Source organism: Mixophyes fleayi, chromosome 4 (genome assembly GCF_038048845.1).
Source record: "Mixophyes fleayi isolate aMixFle1 chromosome 4, aMixFle1.hap1, whole genome shotgun sequence".
In the NCBI taxonomy this organism is placed as follows: Eukaryota; Metazoa; Chordata; class Amphibia; order Anura; family Limnodynastidae; genus Mixophyes; species Mixophyes fleayi.
In genome coordinates, this window is record NC_134405.1 from 56,070,029 (window position 1) to 56,083,916 (window position 13,888).

Below are 13,888 nucleotides of genomic sequence, written 5' to 3' on the forward strand. Positions count from 1 at the left end.
ACATGCACAGTGCCAGAACTGGTATGAGTTTGCATTGCTATAGATTTTTAACTACTGTACCTGTCTAAACCGGTGGATCCAAGGTTATGGCTGAAATTCCTGGCCTTGCACAAGAATAAAGGGAATTGCTGCCTGTAGACTGGTGCGTTGTTTTGTTGCTCTACAGATGCATACAGGTGTGTACTGAAGCAAGGAGAATGACAGGTGTATCAGGTCAAGTGTTGTGTACAACCCCCCTACCAAAAGTCATGCACACTGACCAATGGACGTCAGTGGGTGTGAACAGCCCTTATAACTAACCTGATCTGCCACAATTCTCTGCATCACAAAACTATGCGTGAGGGCTGCATGCCTTAGATCAGGTTTTACCAAGGAGGAAACATGACTAGTAAAGGCAATGTTAGGTACAGAGATAAGAATTATGTAATGCAAAACGGTTATATAATTCTACCAGTAATGTAAATAATGCATTGAGACTGATATGCTTCTTATTTTATTTCTGAGAAACACTGAAAAATATGTACACTATATGGACAAAAGTATTTGGCCACACCTGTTAATTATTGAATTGAGGTGTTTCAATCAGACTTGTTGCCAGAGGTGTATAAAATCAAGCACCTCGCCATGCAGTCTTCATTTGCAAACATTTGTGATATAAAATGGGTCGTTCTGAAGAGCTCAGTGACTTCAAGCGTGGTACTGTGATAGGATGCCACCTTTGCAATGAGATGGTTTGTGAAATTTCATCCCTGCTGGATATTCCATGGTCAACTGTAAGTGATATTAGAAAGTGGAAACATTTAGGAACAAAAGCAACTCAGTCTCAAAGACCACGTAATATCCCAGAGCGGGGTCAGCGCCTGCTAAGGTGCATGGTGTGTAAAAGTCGCCAATGCTCTGGTGATTCCATAGCTGAAGGGTTCCACACTTTCACTGGCATCAATGTAAATCTAAAACTGTGTGGCGGGAGCTTAATGGAATGGGTTTCCATGGCCGAACAGCTGCATGCAAGCCTCACATCACCAGGACCAATGCCAAGCATCGGATGGAGTGGTGTAAAGCACACCAACACTGGACTATGGAGCAGTGGAAACGTGTTCTGTGGAGTGAGGCAGTCAGATGGGCAGTCTATGTTTGGCGGATGCTGGGAGAATGTTACCTGCCTGACTGCATTATGCCAACTGTGAAGTTTGGTGGATAGATAATGCTATGGGGCTGTTTTTCAGGGTTTGGGCTAGGCCCCTTGTCTCCAGTGAAGGGCAATCTTAATGCTTCAGCATATCAAGTCATTTTGGACAATGCTATGCTTCCAACCTTGTGGCAACAGTTTGGGGAAGGCCCTTTTCTATTCCAACATGACTGTGTCCCAGTGCACAAAGCAAGGACTACTAAGACATGGTTTGATGAGTTCGGTGTGGAAGAACTTGACTGGACTGCACAGAGCTCTGACCAGTTTAAAGGATTTGTGCCCCTGCCATCCTGAACAAACAGCACTATGATAGGTACAGACCCTGCTAGTTGAGATGTAGCCAGAGTCTCTTCCATTTACATCCCAGACTGCTCTCAGGATCACTACCAGTAGCTCTCTGCCACTCTCCGCAGAACGTGCCAGTGGCAGGTGACAGGAAGATAGTCACTGGGTAAAATAAGGAATGAAAATGGGACTATATAACAAGGTACCACTTGAGGGCCTTACATAGCAAGACTGTTGGCGGGAAAAGTATCTCCTAGGTTAAAATCTGACCCCCTCTTACCCTCAGTCCCTCCAGTAGTCAATTCATAGCACAATATGACTCCCAGCTTCATTTACAGGTGGGAAGATTAGGGTGGAGGTGAGAAAGAAATGGTGGGTTGTCCAAACCTGGACTCTTCCTTTAAGCTATCACAGATCAGGATGCCGGATTTCTGAAAAGCTAATGTGTAATGTTAACAACACCAATGAATGAGAAGTCCAGAACGGGACCATCTTCTGTACCTCTACAAGTGTACTTACACCCAGTTATAACATCTTATCCTGCCACAAAGAATAAATAGATACAGTTGTATTAGACGAACACCTGAACTTAGGCTTAATTTTGGAAGCAAAATAACTTAAAACATCTTACTATGCACATCTATAATCTTAAAACACATCTTGACAACCTGTACAAAGAACAAGCTGTCAATGTACTATATAAAGCTATGTGAGGAATTTCTACAAGCGGGTCCCAGAACTCTAATGAAAATAGGAACAATATGCACGAAAAGAGGCACAGAAGAGTATTTGGAACCGAAGAATGCACAGAAGTTGAATGGTAATATGACCAGTTTTCCTCTCACTTAAGAAGCCCACGAGTAGATAAATTTAGTTGCTGAACCCCAATATTGGGCACCTGGCTCTTCTTGAGCCACTGGCACCCTTGTAGTTTTCATAATGCCCCATTTCTTCCAGAAAATTGTTTCAATTAAAAAATATGTTGGTATCACATATGTATTTCTTTGTTTGCAGTGGAATAAAGCACAAAACATTTACTAAGTTGAAGCTTATTGGACACAGAAATCCTTAAATGGGTCGGACAAAGCCCTTTATTTGCATTAGGTAGAGACAATTACATTTCAAGCAGCTGATTCTCTCCCTTTGGAAATGAAGTTGCCTAATGATGAGTAGCAGGTGTCTGCATATAAAAGTCATTCATTAAAGTTTAATAGAGAGAATTACTCTCTCTGTTTTGTATTACTTAGTGTACTTCAATGAGCATGGAGAAAAGAAAGAAAACCAGATTCAAGCTGACCTTCAGACACAAGGTACGAAGGCTTCAGCTCGCACAATCCATCGTTAATGAAAGGGCGCTATATGGTAGAAGGCCCAGGAGGGCCCCACTACTGATAAACAGACATAACAATGCCCAACTGGCGTTTGCCACAGCACACCTGAACAAGCCATGTTCCTTCTGAGAATGTCCTGTGAACGGATGAGGCCAAATGACAGCTTTTTGGTAAAGCACATCATCACTATGTTTACAGGAAGCAAAATGAAAAGAACACATTCCCTACAGGCAAACATGGAGGAGGTTCAGTGAAGTTTTCGGGTTATTGTGCTGCTTCAGGCACTGGGTGTCTTGGGACATGTACCATAGCATCATGAAATCTGGAGAACCCCAGGCCATTTTGGAGAGCACAGTGTCAGAAAGCTGGGTCTCTGTCAAATGTCATGGAGTTCTGAAGAATCCAGAGAACACCTGTGGAAGGATCAGATAACAGCAGTTGGACACAATAATTTTGTCAATGCCATTTCTTTTTATTTTCTGATTGAAACACATATACAGTATTACATTCAGAAACAAAAACAAAGGCTCTGTAATATTAATAGAGAACCACTCACATAGAAGAGTTTTGTCAGATTTCCAGTGGTAATCGCTGCATTATTTAAATGTTTCAGCAATGACTTCTTACATAAAGAAATGGGGATCGAGGTGTGAAGAAGAAGCCAGAAGCCCGGGGCAAGGGGGAACTGCAGTGTTGAGTATTTGAGCGGACACAGTGATGACCAGATGCCAAATGTGAAAATGAGTGCCAACTGCGGAGGGGCATCTTCAGCAAGCAGGTGAAATACGTAGGCACATTTTGTTAAGGAGGCTAGGGCATCTGTACCACCTAGTCATAACCTTAAATTGCATTTCCACAACGGAAAGACTTGAGGAGCATATCTTTGCCATTATAAAAATCTTTACCCATTGGTCTTTATCAAAGGTGATTCCCAAGTCTCTGTGCCAAGCTTGAGTGTATTAGGGCAGTGACGAGCATAGGTCCTCATATAGTTAACTGCCTGTGAAGGACATGTTCCTGATCCTGCTCTTGTAAGGAATGTTTAATTTGCATATACAACCACAGCTCTTTGGCAGGTATTGAAAGGGATTCCTGAAGGATGGGGAAGTGGTGCTCTCCACTAGAAACAACCAGCTGATTGTTCCTCGGAGAATCCTGGGTGTACCAGGCAACACCTTGTGTTGTGTGTGATGGAAGTTAAAGGAGAGACAATGGATGATATCAGTAGACTTTCTGAGCTTTTTCAATAACTTCAATGTTGGTTAACGTTCCTGGTCCACTTCAAAACTCTACTTACCATGGTTGGGTCACAGTAGCCAACAAACCAAGGGGAGGTCTTTCCACCACCGCCAAACAAAGTCTCTAACAGCTCTATGGAGGTCTGTGAAGAATGGGGCCAGGACATGAATGGGTATGGATTGGAGAAAATAGAGCTGTCTGGGAAGAATGTTCAGCCAAGAAAATGTATGAGCTAGCCAGCCTTTAAGTTCTAGTTTAATCTTGGATAATAGATATACTGATTTGGTTATAGAGGGGTACAAGACACCAATGTGGTTAGTAAGATCCTGAGATATTTTATATGGGATGTATGCAATGAAAACGGGAATGCTTTTTGCAATCCTCGTCGTAGAGGATCGGGAACAATGACGTTAACAATAACAGATTTAGATAAATTAATCTTGAAATTTGATAATTTACCAAATGTTTAAAATTATTTCATTAGGTTAGGACGCTAGAAGATCATCGGCAAACAGGCCAATTTATACTCAGTATCTCCAACAACTACGCCACTGATGTCAAGGCTCCTTCCTATAGATCTGAACGCAACGTGTGTATGTTTAAAAGCACAAGTAAATCGGCTTTACATACTCCCGAATTCAACAGGGAATGGATCTGAAGACACGTGCGCTGAGGAATTCGGGTGTAGGTCTGCTGTGCTGTACTACACAAGACACTGCAGGATACGTCCAGTACCTATGTGGATTATAAATTTGCGAAAGAACACATAGAAATATAAATAAATATGGAATTAATGTCACCTGTTAATAATATAGTAATATAGGCATTAATGGTAAAACATAAAAAAAAATGTATTTTTTTCCCCATGAAATACATTTATTAGGATGTTCTTAATGTCTATTGAACATAAAATAAATGTTTACAGTTGCTCCAGATTGCAAACCAGTTACAGCATGAATACGTGACCGTCGTCACTAGTACTTAGACTAGCCCTGTGGCTGGAGCAAGAGATACGGCAGAAAAACAAGTAACTTTGCCATGCCCAGAGATTGATTCAGACTTGGCCACGTGCGCCTGAGTTTGGCACGTCCTTACTGTAGAATGACTACGACCAAACTCCCCTTCCCCGCCCTATTTACGCCCCGATATTGTAGGCTGTAGTATGTGTCCTTCGTGCGTGAAGATGGAGACGACGGGGCTGCGTTTAGTGGTGTATGGTTCTGTTCTGGGCATGCGCAGTGATTTTGCGCATGATACACTCAGAATCGTCAGCTACGTGTCTTGATAAATCAGGCCCTCTATGAGCAGACATAGCAGGAGGCTGATCATATATTCAAAATGTGGGTAAGTGGGACACTAGCATTTTATGTACAAATAGCAGTGTGCTGGGTTTTTTTTTCTCTGTGTGATTCCTTTCTGGATAACCCTCCACTTCTAGCACCTGCTGTGAACCTATAAACTGATTGGGCAACTTCCATTCCTCTAAAGGCTAAAAACAGCCTGTTTTTGCTTTATGTCCTTGAGAAAGCACAGTTGCTTTTCAATTGCTTCCTCTTCGTTATCAGCATATTTTTTTATTTTCTTCAGAGTATTTTTCTCCTGTCTGGGAAAGTATCAATCTTCCCATAGAAAACAATTCTTAAAAAATTAAAGGACACTGCTGGGTTGCAGTTATGCTTATTTTGCTTCAGATTTTTACTGTTTACAAAAACTGTATATAGGCGTTGTTTTGCAATTGACCCTGCCTAATTATGTCGTCTAGGTTTGTGAATGTTACTTTGTTCTCAGGTTTCATCCCATAGCACTACTGATGCCCGACTCTCACAAGCCCCCCTTAGAAATAGTCCACCCCATCCACTCTCTATCCTCACCTCCCTCCCCCCCGTGCCACACCCCATTTTGGCAATCCTCATCTTTTTCCTGGCCAAGTTGCTACAGCTGTGTTGTTCCATCACCAACCAACAAGTTCTCATCTATCTCTCACACATTCTGATCAGTCTTCCCCCTCTTGGTTGATACACCACTGTGCTGTCATTGATGAACCCGGCAAATACAACTCAGGGTCATATGATTTCTTCAAATGATTTTCTCAATTCCTCTACCCTTCACTTACTTCCATCATGCCACTTAAACTACTTTTTCTCAGTGTTAATGGACTAAAAATCGTCAAGAAACGTTCCATTCTCCATGAAACCCTTAAGTAAGGTCACTCTGACTTGGTGTTCCTGCAGGAGACCAATTTATATCCACTCCACCCGACCCTTCTACTTCTAAACACAGAGGTGACGCCATCCTAATTTACATACAATTGCAAATCTTGAGGGTAGATTTACCTAGAAAACAGCTCTCTTGGAGACTAGATGAATCCCTTCTCCTTAGTCCCTCTAATAGTCTGGAATTGGCTAACACGCTCACAAAGTTTGTCACTACAAACAAAATGCCCCAGTACGGCCCCCTTGGATTTCTAGGGGGCATACAAACCAATCACCGGAAAATTCAGTAGTATATCAGCCACTAGAAACGAAGAGAAGAAAGGGCTCATTAACCAAAATCCTAACTCAACTCCAGAGCTCTCTTAACCCCGTTCTCCTGAAAATTATCTCCTCTACTCGTGCCTCATTAATGCAGTTTTGGCCAAAAAAGGCTGCAAAAAATGTTAACTGGGTCAAACAGAGCTTTTACCAAAAAAGTGACAAAGTATACTCGCTCCTTACCAAAAACCTCAAAATACCATCTCCCACATTAACAACTCAACTGATCAAGTTCACTACAATCCAGAGCTAATTGCAAAGTAATTCCAATCCTTTTATTCTCATTTGTAAAATTTGGATGCCTCTCATACATCATTCCCTGACCTAGGTCTTGCTATCTACACTCATGCAATCTCTTAAAACTTTTCCTTAAGAGCTGTTTGTCAGCTGCCGTCCCGCACTCCTACCTGGTGCCTGGACGGACGCCTTCTCTGACCGCCGACCTCCACTCCCACCAATGATTGGAGGGTGCCACTATTTAAACCACTAGGGTGCCAGAGTATCTAGTCAGCTAGCCTGTCTCTTGGCTCCTTTGTTTTATATATATACTATATATATTCATCCTGCTTGCATCTCCGGATTCTGACCCCTGCCTGACCACTCTCTCGGATTATCCCTGGTTCCTGTATTGATCTCCCGGCTCTGACCCCTGGCTCCCTGACTTCTCTCCTGCCTGACTCCTTTGTACCTCGTTGCGCGCACGGTATTGACCCCGGATTGTCGACTACGATTGTTCATCTAACCTCGCTGGTAGCTACCTGGGAGGGCCGCGACCGACACGTCTCAGTGGCTAAGTCCAAAACTCCTTGCGGGGTTCCCTGGTGAAGACCTGGGGCGTGGTTAGACTCCGCGCCTCCTTGCATAGCAGCACAGATGCCAGCAGGTAAGGCCTCCCAACTACCTTGTTTGTGACATTATTTCTCCAATGAAGAAAAGGTTGACACCCTCTGGTCCATGAAAATGGCCTTTGCTCCAGGCCCAGATGGCCTTCCTGCTCCGTTACACTTAGATCTAACAGACTTAATTCTGCTTTGCCATATTTGATCCACTGGGATAAGGTAGGCCTTGTTCCAAGTCACCAAGACGCGGGCATCATGCCGATCACAGACTTAATTAATGAGTGCAGGGTGCCATCGCACTTCCTCTCCTTAGATGCCCAAAAAGCCTTTGACCACATTGGGTGGCCCTTTATGATGACATCTCCTCTCTTATGGCTTTCCATATAGGTTTCTTACAGGTGTTTCAGCACCATATCGCAATCCCTAAGCTTCGGTCCTGGTGAACAGCTGCACATCCCACTCCTTTCCCATAAGCATCAGGAAGGGATACCCTTATCTTTGTTCTACTTTCAAAACGTAGCCATCAAGATCAGATCAAACCCAAACATTGCATAATACAAAACAACCCTTACACTAATAATATCCTCCTCTCCATAACAAACCCTCTGACTTTGCTCCCAAATGTATTCAATGAAATCCAGCACTTCTTGGCTCTATCAAACTTTAAAATAAATACAGTCAACATGAAAATGTTAGACTTCATATCTATCAAGAGAAAGCAGCTCTTAGAACTTATCTTTCCCTACAACTTGGAAGCCAACCACATCAAGTATCTTGGGGTTGTCCTAAGAAGGTTAAAACTCTTTCTCAAGCTAACTGAAGGACTTACCTTCAATCATATGAAAAACATTTATTAAGTGTTGCTGGATACATACTTGTCCGGGTGGATGATCCTGGTGACAAGTGCGGAAATAGCGAATTGCGTTATCGCTGCTTGCTCTGCAAGAGCCAGAGCTACGATTTGGCTGGATATAGGTTAGAGAATATGTAAACTTTAAAGGTACAGAGGTATATATTCTAGTATTGTTCTTTAGTAGGTAGGGTGGAAACGCAAGTTACTATCTGCATTAAGTCTCTGGGTGCCGCTTCAGTCGTCAACATTGCTTTGGCGACTAAACATTTTATTAATAAGATTTGTTGTTTGTAGGGGCCTCTATATATGTTACTGTATTAATCTATTGTTGTACCTCAATGCTTTCAATAACAGTTTTTTTTCAAAAAAAAAACCCAAATCTTATTTACTACAGTTATTTCAGATGAGAATCTAATTGGAGCCAAGGGACCAGTCACCAGAGCAACCTGTCCTGGGTAAAAATGGGTAAAAATGAATTATGTTGACAGGTTTAATAACTGTCCCTGGGCTATGTACTAAAAAGTGAAAATTGCCATAAACCCTTACAGACCACTAAGGAATTGACTTTGATATATCTAGTGTAACAATGAGAGCAAGTATTTGATTGGTTCTTAAAAGTTTTTGCATCTTTGCACTTTCTTAGAACGTAAACATCATTGTTGACAGTTGTGACGCATTGTTTTAGTCAAATAGAATAAACGTTCATGTTACTAATAATTCAGCAAATAGTCACAAGATAAATACTCACGTTATACTCCATTGCAGGACATTATGTACGGGCTTATACATCCTAAAAGCAAAAAAACATAAAAGGCATACATGAAGGCATTTTATAACATAAAATAATATACGCACTGTGTATAACTATAACTATCTCTACCATGTCATCTCTGCATATACTGTATTATAACATGGGATAGGAAAGGATTTACATGTGTGAAACAATATGCAGCATTACAGCCCGCCCCGATCCTGATGAGCAGCGACCATGACCAATCGGAGAGAAGATCCTCAGAGCCAATCAGCGCTTAGCCACGCAAGGTGCTGCCAACATAACAGTGACTGGTCAGAGGGGGCAGAGACAGACCAACCGGGAGCTTCTGCTGCACAGAGGTATCCACGGGGCTTGTAACAGGCAGAACAGACATACACATAGACTGCACCCGGTCAGCTGCAGAGAGAGGCTGCATGAGACAGACACCTGGTCACATATACACAGAGAGAGGCAGCCAGAGACAGTCTGTCACCTGGTCACATCTATACACAGAGAGAGTCAGCCAGAGACAGTCTGTCACCTGTACACACAGAGAGAGAGAGAGGAGCCAGAGACAGTCTGTCACCTGTACACACAGAGAGAGGCAGCCAGAGACAGTCTGTCACATATACACAGAGAGAGGCAGCCAGAGACAGTCTGTCACCTGGTCACACAGAGAGAGAGAGAGAGAGAGAGGCAGCCAGAGACAGTCTGTCACCTGGTCACATATACACAGCGAGAGTCAGCCAGAGACAGTCTGTCACCTGTACACACACACAGAGAGAGAGAGAGAGGCAGCCAGAGACAGTCTGACACCTGGTCACACAGAGAGAGAGAGGCAGCCAGAGACCGTCCGACACCTGTGCACAGAGAGAGTCAGCCAGAGACAGTCTGTCACCTGGTCACATATACACAGATAGAGGCAACCAGAGACAGTCTGTCACCTGGTCACATATACACAGAGAGAGGCAGCCTGAGACAGTCTGTCACCTGGTCACATCTATACACAGAGAGAGTCAGCCAGAGACAGTCTGTCACCTGGTCACATCTATACACAGAGAGAGTCAGCCAGAGACAGTCTGTCACCTGGTCACATCTATACACAGAGAGTCAGCCAGAGACAGTCTGTCACCTGGTCACATATACAGAGAGAGAGGCAGCCAGAGACAGTCTGTCAGCTGGTCACATCTATACAGAGAGCTGTGCCACCCTCTTTGTCTTCTTCCACCCTCTTTCCTATAGTTCTCCTCCATTAAGTTTCCTCTATCTCATGGGTGGGGTCATTAGCAGTGTAACATTTTCCTTGTCCTGAGATCCCAAGCGTGGTTCCTCCCCTCTGCTATACAGCCCTGCTTTACCCTGTACCCTTGTATTAAGAACACACCAGAACTTCTCTTTGTATGACTACAGCAGAACTGTGCACCTCACTTTGCCTTTTCCAGTTCTGTTTTATCTCACACTAAATTTTCAACTTGGTTATTTTATTTTGTTACCGTTTCTGGAATCCCTAGTTGTACTTTACAGTCACGCCGAACAATAACCAGATCACCATTGGTAGTGTAGAATATACGCCAATGTATACCCCCCTTTGTATTACAAGTGATGCCTCTGATATATATTCTGTGCCAGTCATTGCCATGTGTGCTGGCACAGCATCAACAGATTACTTTATTACTTGTAGAAGGAGTACTATGCACTAAACATGTGCTTGCTTTCTACAGGCTATAATGTTGAAGGTGTGGCGTCTGTGCTTATGGCTACTGTCATTGGCTCCCCTATTCTCCGCACGGCGTGATTCGTGCAACTTTCAGAAAATCACTGGCGACGACTCTCGGTTCTGTAGGTAAGGGGGATTAAAAAAGTAACTTAACAAATCTTACTGCTTAAGAAATCCATATAATTGGTGTTACATCGTGAATGTAATAAATGCATCATGTAGGTCAGGAGAGTACAGTTACCTTTTTGTGTTGTACAGTTTTTTTTTTATTAGTATTATATTATTGAAATTGCAGCTGTAACCTTTTTAGCTTTTCATCATCAGCCTCAATGTCATTTTACTTTTCATTGTGGTGCAAACAATAGATAGCTGCACTATCAGTGGTTATCTGAAAGCGCTTCCTGTAGTCTGAAGAGCCAGACTGAGTGAATGGATTAAGAGACCACCGAGTGAGACCTGACGACTGTGCCAGGCTCTTTTGGAGGCCCTGTATCTGCAAACTGGTATTTCCAATCAATAACAAGAAATGTTAAGATGACCTATCGTGTTGTAACATTGCGTACAAGGCAGTAGATTATATTTGAGTGCAAAGAACATCAACTTTTTTATTTTTAACTTATTGCATAACATTTATCACCCAAAAAAGAGTGTTGTAATATGCAGTGTTTGGACTAACTTCACAAGACAAGCTTTGAGAGCTTCAGTCAGTAGTAATTCATATTAATTAGAGATATCAAAGCTCTCAACAGTTTAAAGAAAATAAATAACATCATACTTTCCAACTCTCCCGGAATGAAGAGCAGGCAAGTCTCCCGCATCCCGCAATTCCCTGGCCAAAATAATGCGATTTGCGTTGAATTGCGTAATTTTGAGCCCAGCCCCTGCGACAAAACGGCATTTTTCTTCGCTGGGGGTAGGGACAAAATCACACAATTGACCGCGCCCCGACCTCTAGTCACGCCCCCTGCCTGGGATCTCCCGGACGTCACTGCCTGAAAGTAGGCAAGTATGAATAACATAAAGATGAAAACTTGTTTATGTATATTATATATTGTTAAAAAAATATCATCTGTAAACATGTTACTTTTTTTTGCTGTTGTGTAAAAAAATTAAAAATAAAACTCAATTATGAAATATTGTGTACCATTAACAGAGAGCTGCAATACAAGTAGAAAAATCACAAAAACATTATCTTTAGTGAATGGGGAATGGAAGAGATAGTAGAGCCCAGACTATTATCTTTTCAAACTACAATGCATAAGTTAAAAACACCTGTTGTTATGCTTATTTTTCTACTAGAATCCAGAAGAAAAGAATAATAAGGGATATGATATAAAAATAGAGATGCCTTTTAACATTCCCACCCCCTATAGAAATGCTATCAAAGTAAACATGAAGCTTTGCCTTTTGCCTGCCATAGCATAGACCAATTTATACCAAATATACCTCGTGTTCTCTTACAAGGCTGCAACCAAGGCTTTTCTATTCCATTGTATTTTCTCTTCTCTCTTAGTGGTGACCTCCATGTTTTATATCCAGAAATAGGCGACGTCTCCTGCCTGCACATTCCCTTATGCCTTAACTATAGCCAGAGCCTGACAAAGGACTGGGGTCCACCGGTGATCAGATTCTCTAAGGCCCAACCGGTAGGTCTCTACATTGCTTTTATGGGCACATTGTGTGTATTGAGATGAGGCATTGTTGAGTGGAGATATTCAGAGGCATGATAATGCCGTGACTTGTATAAAAGGGAATGTTATACACCCTCTTAACCTCATTACACTACCCTATTACCACCTGTTATACAACTACCCCTTGACCAACATTGTTGTGTGACAGGATCATTTAGCTTATGAGTCACTTTTACCTTTGCAGTCTGGCTGGGCCGACTGCAATTGTAGACTTAACCTCATGTGTCAAACTCCCATTGCCCAATAGATTGTAAGCTTGCAAGCAGGGCCTTCTCACCTCTTTGTCTGTTTTACCCAGTTTGTTTATTAGTTTACTATGTTTGTCCCCAATTGTAAAGCGCTACGGAATATGTTGGCGCTATATAAATAAATGTTGATGATGATGATGATGATGGAGTTATTGGATGAAATCTATGAAGTATTCGGAGGAGTTATAGGCAGAGATTATATTGCTGCAAGAACCTTCATTTTTGGAATAGCAAAGCATCCTGGGAGTTGTCTCCAATAATGCAGCGCTATAAGCTGTGTATTGGACCAAGCTTAAAAAAAGAAGCTCAGCCGTCTGGTATGCGTGTTACATCCTACTGTGGATCCCTGCAGGCAAACTGACAGCACTCTTAAGATCAGTAAATCGCGATAAAAGTGCCTACAGGATAAAAAGTAAAAACTTCTTATTTGAGAGTTAAATCAGCAAACCTGACAAAGTTCTTTTAGATGTCCTGAAAAACAGTGTCTCTTATCAATAACTATATAGTGTGTTAACAAACTAAAACCACCAATGCGCTCCACGCTGGAATGCAGTTAGTTCCGCGTATGGAAGTCTGTATGGACCAACGCGTTTCGTCCTGTGAACTTTCTCAAGGGTTGGTGGTAATTGGTAGTTGGTTAGCGTCTATTTATATAGAAACCTGTGTTGAGGCTGACCTGTCATTTGTTTGTGCTATGGGGGGAGGGGGATCTCCCTGCTCCTGGGATTTAATCATGGTATAGTTATATCATCTCTAGTTAGTAGAGGTGAATATTAATTAACCGGTTTTAAAGTGAAATAAAAGAAAGGGTTATAACCTTATACACTAGAGTAATAAAGTATATTTAATAAGGCAATAGTCAATAAATATATTCTCATTCTTTGGACTGAAATGTATGAAACAATGCTGGTTGTTATCATATCTTAATGAGTTGTAGACTGAAGAGAATAAATTGATGATGCATAAAGAATGGTGTGTAGAAAAATAAAAAAAGAAAAGCAATAATAAAATATGAAAACCTTGATGAACTTAAAAAGAGGGAATGACACCTCTCTATGTTAACACTATCGTTCCCTATTTCGTTAATAGGCATAAACACAAAATGTGTGTGTAACATATATATATATAGTATATATATGTGTGTGTGTGCACTGTGACACGGGCACACTTCAAATGATGCACAAATGAACATCTTCTTGCTTTTTACTTTG

General features: G+C 41.9%; 2 protein-coding genes across 5 annotated transcripts in view; one reads left to right on the plus strand and one right to left on the minus strand.

Annotated features, from left to right (window-relative positions):
- RHOBTB2 (Rho related BTB domain containing 2) overlaps positions 1–13,888 on the minus strand; it is a 150,916-nt gene that overhangs the window by 36,089 nt on the left and 100,939 nt on the right. The window contains exons 1-3 of one of the 4 annotated variants that reach the window (XM_075207094.1): positions 9,148–9,239; positions 9,016–9,057; positions 61–183 (exon numbers count right to left, since the gene is read on the minus strand). The gene's annotated coding sequence lies outside the window, so the exon portion shown is untranslated. Of the gene's footprint in view, positions 1–60; positions 184–1,510; positions 1,637–1,754; positions 1,771–9,015; positions 9,058–9,147; positions 9,240–13,888 lie in introns of those variants that run through there. The other 3 variants (XM_075207096.1, XM_075207097.1, XM_075207098.1) reach the window with 3 other exon arrangements.
- PEBP4 (phosphatidylethanolamine binding protein 4) overlaps positions 9,289–13,888 on the plus strand; it is a 38,505-nt gene continuing 33,905 nt past the window's right edge. The window contains exons 1-3 of the mRNA XM_075207104.1: positions 9,289–9,380; positions 10,743–10,864; positions 12,252–12,384. Coding sequence (XP_075063205.1) covers positions 10,749–10,864; positions 12,252–12,384 — 249 coding nt within the window. The 5' untranslated portion in view covers positions 9,289–9,380; positions 10,743–10,748. The remainder of the gene's footprint in view (positions 9,381–10,742; positions 10,865–12,251; positions 12,385–13,888) is intronic.